The sequence below is a fragment of the Zophobas morio genome, unplaced genomic scaffold (assembly GCF_036711695.1).
Source record: "Zophobas morio isolate AGI-343-1 ecotype UQ-CSIRO unplaced genomic scaffold, CSIRO_AGI_Zmor_V1 ptg000030l, whole genome shotgun sequence".
Lineage (NCBI taxonomy): Eukaryota > Metazoa > Arthropoda > Insecta > Coleoptera > Tenebrionidae > Zophobas > Zophobas morio.
The window spans coordinates 5,876,226-5,891,111 of record NW_026972135.1 but is presented as its reverse complement, the minus strand read 5'-3'; the positions used below and the strand labels follow the sequence as shown (position 1 = coordinate 5,891,111).

The 14,886-nt window shown below is 32.4% G+C and overlaps 2 protein-coding genes across 9 annotated transcripts in view; both read right to left on the bottom strand.

Annotated features, from left to right (window-relative positions):
* The window catches only part of LOC135138737 (uncharacterized), a 254,941-nt gene that overhangs the window by 127,173 nt on the left and 112,882 nt on the right, over window positions 1–14,886 (bottom strand). The gene's annotated exons all lie outside the window — the stretch shown is intronic.
* On the bottom strand, window positions 258–14,433 carry LOC135138744 (uncharacterized). Of its 2 annotated transcripts, XM_064068743.1 has the most exons (5): window positions 14,329–14,433; window positions 9,386–9,546; window positions 8,810–8,968; window positions 6,185–6,343; window positions 258–5,252 (listed from the first exon to the last, which is right to left on the bottom strand). In XM_064068743.1, the coding sequence occupies exons 2-5, from the start codon at window positions 9,524–9,526 to the stop codon at window positions 471–473; spliced, it is 5,241 nt and encodes a 1,746-aa protein (XP_063924813.1). In that variant the 5' UTR covers window positions 9,527–9,546; window positions 14,329–14,433; the 3' UTR covers window positions 258–470. The 2 variants fall into 2 exon arrangements, with proteins under 2 accessions (XP_063924813.1, XP_063924814.1); XM_064068744.1 differs by lacking the exon at window positions 6,185–6,343.

Below are 14,886 nucleotides of genomic sequence, written 5' to 3'. Positions count from 1 at the left end.
AGAATGAGTTTACAAAAGCAAAATTTGTCTTAAGGGTGCCAATAACTGGTGTATTTACCCTACTTTTGGCATTTGATATCAAAATGGCAAATACGGGAAAAATGTGTCAAATAGTGAAACATATTCGACAGATAAAGAAAATCACTGTATCACGAAAAAATATAGTAGAAACAAATTTTAATTTTAATCAAACTAGGTAAAATTGGTCCAAGGTATCAGACAGGACATTTCTCGCTCCTGAAACACGGTCGAACAAATTCAGTTTTTTTTTAATTCTATTTTTTTTAATATAAATCCTATAATTAAAGTATGTAATAATATCTCTCAAAGGTTAAGGTAACATTCTTTTTAATAGATATAGAGCAAAATTACCGTCCCTGATAAGATCAACAAAATAACAATAAAAAAAATGAGGCGGCGGATGGCAATAAAATATTGAAAGTCTGCGCGACTGATTTCGGCTCCGCATTTCACCAGGCATTCGACAATTTTTCGTGACCTCGAGAGGAAGCTGCGTACAACAATGTGTTCTCATATGTATTAGCTGGATTAATTTTTGCTCCGCATTTCACCAGGCATTCGACAATTTTCTCGTGACCTCGAGAGGAAGCTGCGTAAAGCGGTGTCTTACCATCTTCATTAGCGCGATTGATTTCGGCTCCGCATTTCACCAGGCATTCGACAATTTTTTCGTAACCTCGAGAGGAAGCTGCGTAAAGCGGTGTCCAACCATCTTTATCAGCGCGATTGATTTCGGTTCCGCATTTCACCAGGCATTCGACAATTTTTTCGTGACCTTCAAAGGAAGCTGCGTAAAGCGGTGTCCGACCTTTATTATTAGCGCGATTGATTTCGCCTCCGCATTTCACCAGGCATTCGACAATTTTTTCGTGACCTTCAAAGGAAGCTGCGTAAAGCGGTGTCCAACCACTATAATCAGTCCGATTGATTTCGGCTCCGCATTTCACCAGGCATTCGACAATTTTTTCGTGACCTTCAAAGGAAGCTGCGTAAAGCGGTGTCCAACCACTATAATCAGTCCGATTGATTTCGGCTCCGCATTTCACCAGGCATTCGACAATTTTTTCGTGACCTCGAGAGGAAGCTGCATAAAGCGGTGACTCACCATTATAATAAGTACGATTGATTTCGGCTCCGCATTTCACCAGGCATTCGACAATTTTTTCGCGACCTCGACAGGAAGCTGCATAAAGCGGTGTCTCACCATCTTCATTAGCGCGATTGATTTCGGCTCCGCATTTCACCAGGCATTCGACAATTTTTTCGTGACCTTCAGAGGAAGCTGCGTAAAGCGGTGTCTCACCATCTTCATTAGCGCGATTGATTTCGGCTCCGAATTTCACCAGGCATTCGACAATTTTTTCGTGACCTCGAGAGGAAGCTGCGTAAAGCGGTGTCCAACCATATTTGCTAGGGCTATTCCAACCATATTCACTAGGGCTATTCCAACCATATTCACTAGGGCTATTCCAACCATCTTCACTAGAGCTATTACAACCATATTCACTAGGGCGATTCCAACCATATTCACTAGGGCGATTGATTTCGGCTCCGCATTTCACCAGGCATTCGACAATTTTTTCGTGACCTTGAGAGGAAGCTGCGTAAAGCGGTGTCTCACCATTATAATAAGTACGATTGATTTCGGCTCCGCATTTCAACAGGCATTCGACAATTTTTTCGTGACCTCCAGAGGAAGCTTCGTAAAGCAATGTGTTCTCATATGTATTAGCTGGATTAATTTTTGCTCCGCATTTCACCAGGCATTCGACAATTTTTTCGTGACGTCGAGAGGAAGCTGCGTAAAGCGGTGTCTCACCATATTTATCAGCGCGATTGATTTCGGCTCCGTATTTGACCAAGTACTCTACAACTGTTTCGTGGCCCTCTCGAGAAGCTAATATAAGAGGCGTCCCACCATCGAATTCATCACTAAAATTTACTTCATTATTAGAAATACTCGAAGATGAGAATGATGTTTTAAAGGCTTCTGCGTATCCGTGCAAAGCGGCAAAAAATAAAATATTAATTTTGTCTGTTCGACTATACGAATTTTTCAGTTGTAATTTGCATGATTGCAATAATTCCAGTTCCGCTCCCAAACTCTCACTTTCTTGTGCCCATGCTAAGGGTGTGAGTTGATGTAAAAAATCTTCTTCTAATATTTCACATTTGTCTAACAAAAACAATAACGCTTTAAAATATTGTTTCGTTTCCAACGAACTACGCATAATCTGCCGACTTGTCTCGATAACATAACTCTTGTTATGATGTTTTACATTTAAACGCCCATGTCGTTGTCCCCAAGAACAGATGAGATGTAAGGCATTTCTTCTACACTCATCTTTACGTTTTATTATTTCGTCTTCAAAGTTCTCCACTTCATCAAAATTTCTGTATAAAATCGCGATGTGAACCGGTGAATCTTTGCCAGTTATCATGTCGAAGAAAAAGCGTACATTGTTATACTTTTGATCAAAAAATATGTCTCTGCGTGCCATTCTAAAATTTTTAGAAAAATATAAGGCTACAAAATATTCGGCAAATGAAGCATGTGCAAATTGCGGACTGTCCTTTTGTAGCCCAGTCACGATACCGATAGTTGCGAAATCTTCAGAAACAGAATCTATATCTTGAGAATAATCTATCTTTAATTGTTTCAAAACACCTTCAGGAAATATTACTTTGAGCGCCAACTTTTCATACTGTTTTAATTTCTCTTCCTTTTTTTTCTTTACTTCTTCTTCCCAATAATCATTGTTTACGGGCACTTTATCTCCGTAGAAAAACTTAAATTTTCCTTCAATAAAGTACCGGTACATGTCAGTCAGGAGAAATTTATTGTTTAATAAGTCTAAATAGTTTTCCTTGTTTTTAAGTAATACGTCTGTAAGCATAAAAATTTGAAGAGGGATTCCCAATATATCTATATGTTTTGTAAATGCAAACGTGGATTTAATTTTGTCGATGACTGGTTTCATATCTACAGGCTCAATAAAATTGTTAAGACGTTTTTTAATATAATCTTCTTGCTCGACTTCGTTGAGCTGATTAATACTCACTGACAGAATATTAAATTTTTCTTCAAGAGAAGATCTCAAATGTTGCCTTGTAGTAACCCACTGAATGCAATTTTTTTGTGAAAACATAAGAATGAGATCTAAAGTAGCATTTAAATAGCGAGTAAATATTTCATCAAGAGCGTCCCATACATAAACCACATTGCGTTGCTTTAAACACATTTTAAAAAATTCGCGATCGAGCCCAGCGAAGTGTCGATATTTTTCGTTTAAAATGAATGCTTCGAATAGTTCTAAGTCTGCTGATATTTCAGACTTTGCTGAATTTTTAAAGAAAGTCATAACATCTTGAGCACTCAGAATCACGGTCCAATATCTCGCACAACAGTTGTTTTTTAGACTCTTCATTAACTCGGTTTTGCCCATTCCTGGGTCACCTGTTATTAGATTTATGTTGTTCCTGAATTGGGAAGACCAAATTTCCTTTTCGTTTTTGGAACGATTAGGTAATTTATATTTTCGCAGTTCACTAACAGATCCTTTGCTTAAAATCCATTCTAAATTTTGATCGTTGAAAAATTTAAAATAGTGTACAGTGTGGGATGCTGCTCCCTTAGAACATATTTTCTGAAAATCAGAATCACTGCAATTTTTTTCACTCCTTATAAAAATTGGTTTTTCAAAAATTTTGGGGTCTGTATTACTTAAAAAATCCTCGATGTCTGTTAGAGTATGCTTTTTAGATATTTTCAATTGTTGAGAATTACTTTCGCAATTTAAAATGATAACAGTATTTCGATCAACATGTTCTAAATATTCAGTGTTTATAATATTGACTGACAAATACCTATCGATATAAAGATTGGGAAAATCTTCCTTTTTTCCATCTATATAGCACGGACCATTTGCCATATTTAAAAGTTTTTCCACAGTAACATGTTTGAAAATTTCTTCATTTTTTTCGAAAGCGGTCACTAACTTAATTGGTTCTTTCCCTTGTAAAGAAATGGTGAAATTTTGCAATACTTTTTCATATAATTCGCCTTTTGATTTCAAGTTGGATAAGTTTTGAAAGACAAATCGTTCTTTCAACCATTCTTCATATTTTCCTTCGCCAAGTATAATAAATTTTGCATCTGGACAGAGGTTAAAAGCTTTCTCCATATTGACGTGTTCTTTCACAATAAGCGGACTTTTCTCCATCAGCCAAAGCAACTGTGTCAACAAATTTGCATCCAAATTTTCGACACAACTTATGTAATTTGAAGAAAGAGAATAAAGTGATCGAACTTTGTTTAGTTCCTTATGGTCAAGACTTTTGTTCAAGTCGCCCCACAAGTTTTTAATTGCGTTGCTGCCTTCTTTCTCTAACAACGTAATCTTGAACGAACAAATAGCCTCGCGAAGTATTTTCATTTCTTCTGTGACTGAACCAAAAACAAATGTTTCGATCTGAGATGAAAGCAAACGAAGTGCTATTGCATGTTGCATCATTCTTTTGTTTAGTTTTTCTTTTTCTTTTTCTTTCAAACTCCATTCCGATATCACGTCGAAGTATTTCTTGAATGTTTCTTCGTTAGAGCAAAACATCTCAGTAAATTTATCCATTGTTGATTTTTTAAGAGCTTCAAAACTTTCTTGGTTTGTGTAAAGACGAAAGCACTGGAAGAATGTTTGGTACTGCTGAATTTTTTCAGAATTTTGTTTAGTCCACTCGTCCTCTACGATTTGAAATGTATAATAATAATCTATATCTTCAGAAATTCTTAAAATATCGAAATCGTCTCCTGAAACTGTCTTTTTAATCGCCTTCAGGTAAAACTCTTCTCCTTCTAGTTTAAATTTTGTTTCATCTGAAGTTTTAAATGTATTTCTGGTGAATAATATAAATTCTTGCACTTCGCCTTGAACCTCTTGAGCAGATTTGAAATATTTGATTATACTAAAGTCTCCCTTTTTGCCTGCCAGTTGCTTTATATGTAATTGTTTTTTTTCATTACTGTGTTTTAATTGCAGTGCTTTTGTTTTTATTCCGCTATCTGTCTCAATTTCAATAACCACGTCATCAAAATCACCAAAACTTTTATCGTTCGAAGAAATGTAGAAATCTCTTATTTTACTGTCGCTTACAAATTGTAGTGCGACTTTAGCGGTAACCAAATCTTCGTATTTTTTTCCCTTGTCGGTGGTTCCTGCTCGTTTTTCAAAAACCTGTAATAGAAGTCAACATTGTGAATAAATCGAAAATAGTTCTAAATCATTTAAAAATTAGACTTCGAAATAGTTCTAAGTTTTTTTATGCTTTTGTAGATATACATGCAGACAGGTCTTGTTTGAGTTATTTTTTCTGGTACAAAATAACGGCCAAAACGTATATTTCATCATAAATAAATTTATATACAACCGTGGGATATATCTTATAAATCGCACTCACTGGGACAACGTAATGTTTGAGATTATCGCACGCGTGCGATAATTTTTAGATAACCGCACGCGTGCGATAATATGTCAAATCGGACACACATCCATGAATACAAAAGAATCAAAGAGACCTGCTATTTATTATTGTTATATATATACATTGATAATACAACTCTTACAGTGAAACAAATTAATGTCATCAGATTCAGTTGATAATTGTGGGGTCGTTGACGACGAACTAATGTAGGAAGTGTTTTCATTGCACCATTTTGCATATCGTTCAAACGCCAGCTGATATTTTTCGCGTGATTTCTGAGGAACAAGACCAGAAATAACATCCAAAGCAACTAAAGGCAGATCTTCTGAAGCACTCATTCTGATGATTTAGTAACAAAATATTCAAAACCAAAATTTGTTTACTGTTTACACTGTTGCTAAGTACGTTGCCATCATTTTGAACAATGAGATGCAGCTGCTTCTTTTAATTAATATTCACAACATTTTGATCGAGAATTGTTAGTCCATGATTGAAAGCAGCAAAAATGTTTTATTTATAAAAAATTCAACAGTTGTACATAAAATTTTGTACACAATTCGTGGGATACACTACTATCGCACTTACATGGTTACGCAAAACTCGGGCTGACGCCCTCGTTTGCGCAATTTCCATGTGCGTGCGATAATAATGTGTGTATCCCACTTATTGCGTAAATAACTATTACCTTATCCGACGAAGTTTTATTTCTTTCGCCATCTGTTGCTTGTCCAGCCCGGTTCCCTGGAACTGTATTTTCTTCGGTATTTCCCTTAATTTGATGACTGGCTTCAGATAGAGCAACTTGCTTGTTTGGAGTGTCTTCTATTGCTATTAGATCTGTCCGCTAAAAATAATTTAATAAACAAAATTATTATCGTGTTTTCGCAAAAACATTGTTAAAATTATTCTAAGTAACTTTAACAATTACGTGGCTAAAGTTTCAAAATTTTCATAATTTTTCTTAGAGATGAAATAATGGACTATGAATAAGAAACATCAAATTTTCGAGACGATGACATCATTTGGTAAAAAAATTGATTTGAACACATGGTGCACAAAAAATGGAAAACTTTATATTTTTCTTAATATGTTTCATAAGTTCTCTTGTAAAATTGTATAGTTTTAATTAATTACTTCCCGAGCGTAACCGTCTGTCCGTCTGTCCGTCTGTCTGCCGTCCCGGATTTTTATTAGACAGATAATCTCCGAAAGTACTGGGCCGATTCCAGATTTTTGGAAAAGAAAACATAAAACAACATTTTACAATTTAATTTTGATTCTTACAGCTGTTTTAAAGTTATGATAAGCATAATAAATTTTTAATCAAAATATATTTGCTTATCCCCTCCAAAAAATTGTTAAATTTTTACTTATATTTGGGATATAATGTAGATGGTAAAACGCTAACCAAAATTTGTCTTATTATCCCCACCACTAATGTGATGACGTCACTTCAAAATTGTACTAAGTAAATGGGTTTTAAATTGTATAAAATAACATAGCCCTGCACATGTAGTTTACGACTCCGAATTGAGGTTTTACCCGAAACGTTCAAATTTTTGTAAAAAAAAATCAAAATTAAAAAACAACATTTTGCAATTTAATTTTGAATCTGCTAACCCGAATGCTTTGAAATGTTGTAGATGTTTCAAGGCTATAAAGAGCATCATAAATCTTTAGTCAAAATATATTTGGTTATCCCCTCCAAAAGCTTGATGACGTCCACTCGAAAATTTGCCGAATAAATCCCATCTAAACTGTACAAAATATGATGAGTCTGTACTTGTGATTTATCATTCCAATCATATTTTTTGGATTTGCATATACAGGGAGACTCAAAAAAATTAATGAATGCGTAAATTTATTTGATTGATTTACTCAGGAACTACCAAACCGAATGCTTTGAAATCTTGAAGATGTTTTAAAGTTATCATAAGCATGGTAGGTTTTTGATCAAAATGTATTTGCTCATCCCCCCTAAAAAATGTATGACGTCACCACAAAATTTTGCTGAATAAATCCCATCTAAACTGTACAAAATATGATGAGTCTGTACTTGTGATTTATCATTCCAATCATATTTTTTCGATTTGCATATACAGGTGACCCAAAAAAAATGAATGCCTAAATGTATTTTATTGATTTAATCAGGCACAGGCACAACAGAACCGATTGTTTTGAAATCTTGCAGATGTTTTAAGGTTATAAAGAGCATAATAAATTTTTAGTCAAAATATATTTGGTTATCATCTCCAAAAAACTGATGACGTCGACTCAAAAGTTTGCCGAATAAATCCTATATAGAATATACAAAATCTGATGAGTCTGTACTTGTAATTTATCATCCCATTTATGTTTTCTTAATTTGCATATACCGGGTGACTCAAAAAAAAAAAAGCATGCGTAAATTTATTTTATTGATTTACTGAGGAATTACAAAACCGAATGGTTTGAAATCTACTGCGAAAAAAAAACATAATAAGCATGCAGTCGTCACGTTTCCGACAGCGAGGGAAGTACTGTCTAAACTCTTTAGACCAATTTTTAATTTTCTAAAACCGAGAAGATCATAAGAAAATGTAATTTGCACCTCTGTAAAAAGTGCCCCTTTATAATCTCGCTTGTTTGCTGGCCTCGGCTACGCCTCGACTACCAAACTGCAGACATGAGTATAATGCGCAGTTTTTCGTCCTTGGTACATCAATAACCACCGGGTGACTGTTAATAAATGTGATTTTTTTTAACAGGTTGGCAAACTATTTAAAATTTTATAATGGCAAAACTGATTTTCAAAGAAACATAAGTATATAGCAGCTACCATGGTCTTAACCAATCAACACAGTTGTTACGTGTGCCAATGTCAAAATTGACAACTGTAAACTGAGGTACTAGCATTTTCTGCCAATAATTCAGAATTGCCAACGCAAAAATTTGCTTCTGATGAGTCTGTACTTGTAATTTATCATCCCATTTATGTTTTTTTAATTTGCATATACCGGGTGACTCAAAAAAAAAAAGCATGCGTAAATTTATTTTATTGATTTACTGAGGAATTACAAAACCGAATGGTTTGAAATCTACTGCGAAAAAAAAACATAATAAGCATGCAGTCGTCACGTTTCCGACAGCGAGGGAAGTACTGTCTAAACTATTGATATCGACTTAATTCAAATACATATTAATCGATTCATCAAAACGTCCAAATGCCTTATTTATTTCATCTTGCGTCATAAAATAATTGGTATGTTCAAACTGTAATATGTCGCATAAAACCAAAGTAAATATCATATATTTTGGTACAGAAACTCACCTCTTTCGAAAAAGCTTCCCTTACTTTTCCATCCTTTTCTTCACGAATCTGCTTCTTTTGATGTGTATTTTCTTTGGTCCTTTCTTTACTTTGCTGATTATTCCGAGATGCAAAAGCGTGTTTGTTTGAAGTATCTTCTGTTTGTATTGGATCTGTCGGCTGACAAAGTATTTAATTAATAACATTTATATATTTATTTATGTATTCTAAAAATATATGTAAATTAAAGAAATATTTTTATCTGCTCTTAAATACACATTTAAACAATTTTTAGCGAAGACCATGTAAATTAAAATAGCATCAATTGTTAATCACAGAGCGCTTTGGGTTTATAAAGACAGCAGTAGTCTAATAATTGGTCGAAAAATATTTTATTTCGCATAATTTGGAAGACAAAAATGGAGTTTTTTTTGTGTTTTTTACTCTAAAATTTTATAAATTTGGGACACTTCTGCAGGGGCAAACACTCTTAGACGCGTTTATCTTGAACTCCTCAATCAAGTTAGGTATTTATTTTTTTAAGTTGTAATAAATCTAAATAAACATTTGTTCTTTGCTGGCCCAAATTTATAATACCTTTTTTGAGGAACATAAATTCCCTTCAGATTGCGAAGTATTCATCTTTTCTAATTGTTTTCTTAGTCTTCTATGTTCTTTTTTCTGTTTTAAATTTTCTTCTAATTTTCTAATTTCTTCTTCTTCGGAACTCAAGTCCATGATGACGTTGAATGTGTTTTCTGAAAAAAAAATTAAAATTATAACTACCGATTAAAAATACACCCCTCGCTGTCAGTACATTGATAATTAGTATATGTGTCAGTTTTCGACAATAAAACTAAAGGTTAGAAGCTCTATTATATTAGCGCATTATTTTTGGAGAGGAGGAAATAATGTTGTTCGGACAAAAATCCGCTCTATAACAGTTAAAATTCCTAAGCTGAGAACAATAGGGTTATCTTAAAAAATCTACTATCAAATTCAGAACTAAAATTTAAAATATTCCAGCAAGTACTACCAAACATTTAATGCAATTTTGAAAAGCACGTTTAATTACAGTACATGCCCATATAGATAAAATTAAACAAAAAAATTGGTTTTTACCTTGCATTTATTTTATACTAACAAAACTGACGACAGGATAGTAGCCACTACTGTCAACCTCTGACAGCACATATACTTAAAAACTGTTGCAAAATTCAGCTTTTGTCTTTGAGTACTGGCATTTCTGTCATATGTTTAACTGTAGTACATCGAATATTCACAAAAAAAAATGGTCTAAAGTTATTTAGACAGAACTTCAAATACAGCTTCTTCCAAAAATTATAAAATGTAATTTTGTGAATTAGACTATTATTTAATGATATCCTCTATAAAGTTCAAATAAAGACATGTGTGTGGATTGTTAAAGTACAGGTAAATAAACATCGAATACGTATGTTTCAAGCGAATTTTTTCCTAGCAAAATCTTGTGATGACGTCACCAACATGTTAGCAAAGGCACATATAATTTGAACTTGGCAACGTAATACTAATAATAATAACCCTGTATACTAAAAGTTTGGGAAACATGGGATTCATTATTTCCAACTCACCCTGTATAAGTAATTTTAAAACTTGCGATTGCCTTAAAACCTGTGCAAGATTTCAATTTCAAAAATGTTGTTATTGTGTAATTTTGATTTCTTTTAAATATGGATGTCTAGGGTAAAAACTCAAGATTTATGTCATTATATCATGATTTGCTCCTGTCTTCAATCTTATGAATGATGATTTTAGTGGAAAAGTGTGGACGTATACGGCTTATCACGAGGAAAATAAATTTTAGAAGAAATTTTTTCAGTTTATGTAAAAATCTATGTACAGGACGAATTTATTTGAAATGTTGACTAGAAACTGATTTAGTCAGTATAGAACAATGCTTAAAAATAAGTTAAGAGTTGAATCAATTAATGTTGTTGGTTAAACGGAAAACTGTAATAAAATGGGATACCAATTTCATTAAATAATAAATTCAAACCGTTGCAGAAGCTCAATTTGATGTTGGATTGCGATTAAATTTTTAACACGACCTTAAAATACCACGTGACCGACTGTACGCCAATCAGACGTCGCTGAACGCCTCGTTAAATGCGTGATTAACTTTAACTTTAACTTTAGTTTTTAACTGATTGTTTATTAAAAATCTGTCATTCATTTCTGATATATATCCACTTAATTCGCAAACGTTATATAAAGAAATTCCAAAAGTAATCTAAATTTATTGTTTTTTTAATGCATTATCGTAGGTTCAACGCCCAGCTGTCTACCAATTCTGGTTGTCTGAAAGAAAATTATACTTAATTATATCTAATTTTGATACTTCCATAATAATAAAAATTTTTAGTGATTTCAACAGGAAGAAATCCCAATTACAGAAACCAAATCAACTTAAAATATCTATAATACAAACAAAATCGAGAAAGGAGCAGTTTTTTATTTGTTAGCCAAAAGTAATAATATTAACTTTTCAAATGGAGAATAAGAGCCCGCGTACATATGTAATTTCTCTGGTTTAAAAAATACAGGTTAACTTTGCAGTTAAAAATGTAAAAAATAGCTTTATTAGCTTCATTATTTAATACAAAAAAAAATCTGACCAACGACGTTGTTCCTTTTCCATATCCTTACCCCCGTTTCCATACCCTTAGCACATGTTTCTTGCGAAGGTCACATCTCGTCGCCCGAGAACTTGTTTGATCTACAGACCACAAAGCGCTCAGGCAACTGTCGACTCTATAAGCGTTCAGAAGCGATTTGGTTGATTTGGACAATAATTTCAACGTGAAATAGTTGTTCGGTCGGATTTTATAACGAATAAGTGAACATTTTTGGTATATATTTAGATGGTTTTATTTACAAATATAATATCACATGTTACATATTTCACTCGCTTTTGACATGCAACCATTTTTTTGTTTAACTAAGAATTAATTCTTTAATTGTGTTTTATACTAGCAAAACGTCTTAAATTAAGAATATTGTTGAAATCGTAATAATCCAATGGATTTTTTTCGGGAAAACCCGAAAAACGAAAAATTGAGAAATCGAAACACCAAAATTTAAAAAACCGAACAATTGAAAAATCCAATAATTGAAAATTCGAAACATCGAAATATTGGAGAATCGAAAAACCGAAAGTGCAAAAAGTAAAAAATCGCAAAACCGAGAAACCGAAAAACCAAAAGATCGAGAAATCGAGAAGTCGAAAAGTCAAAAAATTCAGATACCGAGATTGGCCAAAATCGAAACAATAAAAAGTTAAAAGATAAAAAATTGGAAAATCAAAAATCTAAAAGCGAAAAAATAAACAAAAACGAAAAAACAGAAAAGTAGAAAACTGAGAAACCGAAGCAGTCCAAAATGAACAAATACAAAAGGTACAAATTAAAAAACTGATAAATCCAGAAAGCCAACAATCGTTATATCAAAACAACTGAATCTCGATAAATCACTAAATCAAAATTTTGAAAAATCGAAAAATTTTTAAAATGTAAAATAAAAAAATCGAAATTTCTAAAAATTGAAAAATAGAAAATCTAAAACCAGAAAGTCCAAAAATCAAAAGATTAAGAAATCGAAACAATTGAAACATTCGAAAACTTGAAAAATTGAAATATGTAAAAATTGAATAATAACTAAGAAATCGAAAAATCAAAAAAGTATAGTCGAAACATCGAAACTTTAAGAAAATCGAAAAATTGAAAAATCAAAAATTCGAAAAATCGAAAAATTGGAGAATTGAAAAACTGGAAAGTCGAAACAGTCGATTGTCAATTAATAAGAAAATCAAAACATCGATTAATTGAAAAATCGAAAGTTTATAAAAGTCAAATTTGAAAAATTGAAAAATCGAAAATTTGAAAACACGAAAAATTCAAAAACAGAAAATCTAAAACCGGGAAGTCGAAAAATCGAAGATTAAGAAACCGAAAAATTTGAAGAATTCGAAAATTAGAAAAATTGAATCAGCCAAGAATTGAAAAAATCGAAAAATCGAAAATAGAAACACGCAAACGTGAAGAAGTGGGTAAATCAAAACATCGATTAATTGAAAAATCGAAAAATTGAGAATTTATAAAAGTCAAAAATTAAGAAATCGAAAAACTGAAAATTGAGAAATTGTAAAATCCAAAAAAGCCAAATTTAAATTTGGTCTGTGACTCAATTTCCGAAGTGATAATGTTAATTCAAATATAATAATAATACAGGTATATTATAGCCAACGTGAAACAAATACGAAAAAGTAAAACTACTATTAAAGGACGACGCTGCATACATGGTTAAATATAGTAAACATCGGGAAATATTTTATCCCAACTTAATTCATGTAACATGTTTGGATCACGCCTCAAACTTAGTAGTTGAAGTTATCCAGTTTAAGAATCCAAGCCTTCCGTTGTAGTCTTACCGGATTGTGGACATAGTATGAACGATTCGAAGTTACCTCGGGGAGAGCATTTAAAAAACTGCAAGATACTTTACAAAAAATATCGGATACCAAGAGCTTGAACTTGTCAGCAAACAACAAAGCGAAAATGTAGAAAAAGTTTTAAAAATGAAATCCACTGAAATTTCTAATTTTAAATATTCTCCTTATTTAACATCGTGTGATGTTGAGAGCTCCTCTGGACAAAAAGATGTCTTAACAGACAACAGAAAACAATTTTCTGCAGAAAATTTTTAAAAATATTTAATTTGTTATGCAAATTTTAACAATTTAAGATTAGAATCTCTGATTATGTGAAATAATAAAATAAATACAGGGTTAGAATAAAGTCCTGGAACGGTCGAATAACTTCGTTATTTGAAAAGTGTTTTTTCTAAAAATTGCTTTGCATATAGAGTTGAATTGATTACAATATTTATTTAACAACGAAAATGTCGTATATGTTTTATTGTACTTCACGAGCGAGGGAGGTTCTGTTGAAACAACTTTAGACCAATTTTTTTTCTAGCAGTAGAAATAAACTGTTGATAATTTCTGAAATTAGTTTTTTATTCTGCATCAGAAAATGTCAAAAAAATATGGGTGTTCCATTAAAGCAAAAAAAAAAAAACTAGATGGCCTTGTGTGTCAAACCGAAAGCGATAAAAAAAGGAAAAATATTGTAATCAAGTTGCCATATTTAACTATACATCCACACCAAATTTCTAAAATATAGATCTGAAATAGAACCAGACGTTGCGTAAATTTGTTTTTCCTAAAACTTCCCTAAAGCGCTCATTTTGCCATTTTCGTGTCTAAATCCACAATTATTGTCGCCTATTTGGGCTTTTTTTTTCTTTAGTCTAAAATTTGCTCTTTATTTGTAAGAAGTACCAGTAGAACACAAATTTGGAGAACTACCCGAGGTAGAAATGCAAGTTTTAGTTCTGAAGTGTTGTACTGTACATTTTGTTATAATAAATTCTTTAATGATTATTATGAAAAATAAACATTACGCGTACATCGTAAATTCTAACTGTAATTTTCAACTTACCCGTCAGGAAGTTCACTTATTTTTGAAAATTATAATCACAAAAAACTTTTATAAAATACGTTTAAAATTAAAGTACTTATTACTTTATTACGGTAAACTTTTAAATCATCCGTACTATAATACTCACCAATTTTTTTAATGTTGTTCCTTATATACTACATTCTAAAGGTGGGGTTAGCATATCTGATAAGTTGGTGTTATCAAGAGAAAGCCTTCAAGATCTGGAAACTCCAAAACCTGATAAATGCCTAATTTAATATTTTCTCCACGGTTCATAGTTTCTAATGTATGAATATTTTTCCATTTTTCATACGTACGTAGATTTAGATTTATTATCGCAAGTAGCAATTAAGTAAAATAAAATAATGCAAACAAGAGATCAAGTAGTAGTATCTAATTAATGGCAAAACAATGGTCCTAAATTAATTTTTGTTGTTACTGATAACTATGGTGTACCAACTGCAGGTGTTTGTGGACGAAACACCATCGGATGATTATGATCATGACCCCTATAGTCCGAAAAAAGTAGTCTCCCGTTTCCGTCTGTCTGTCTGTCTG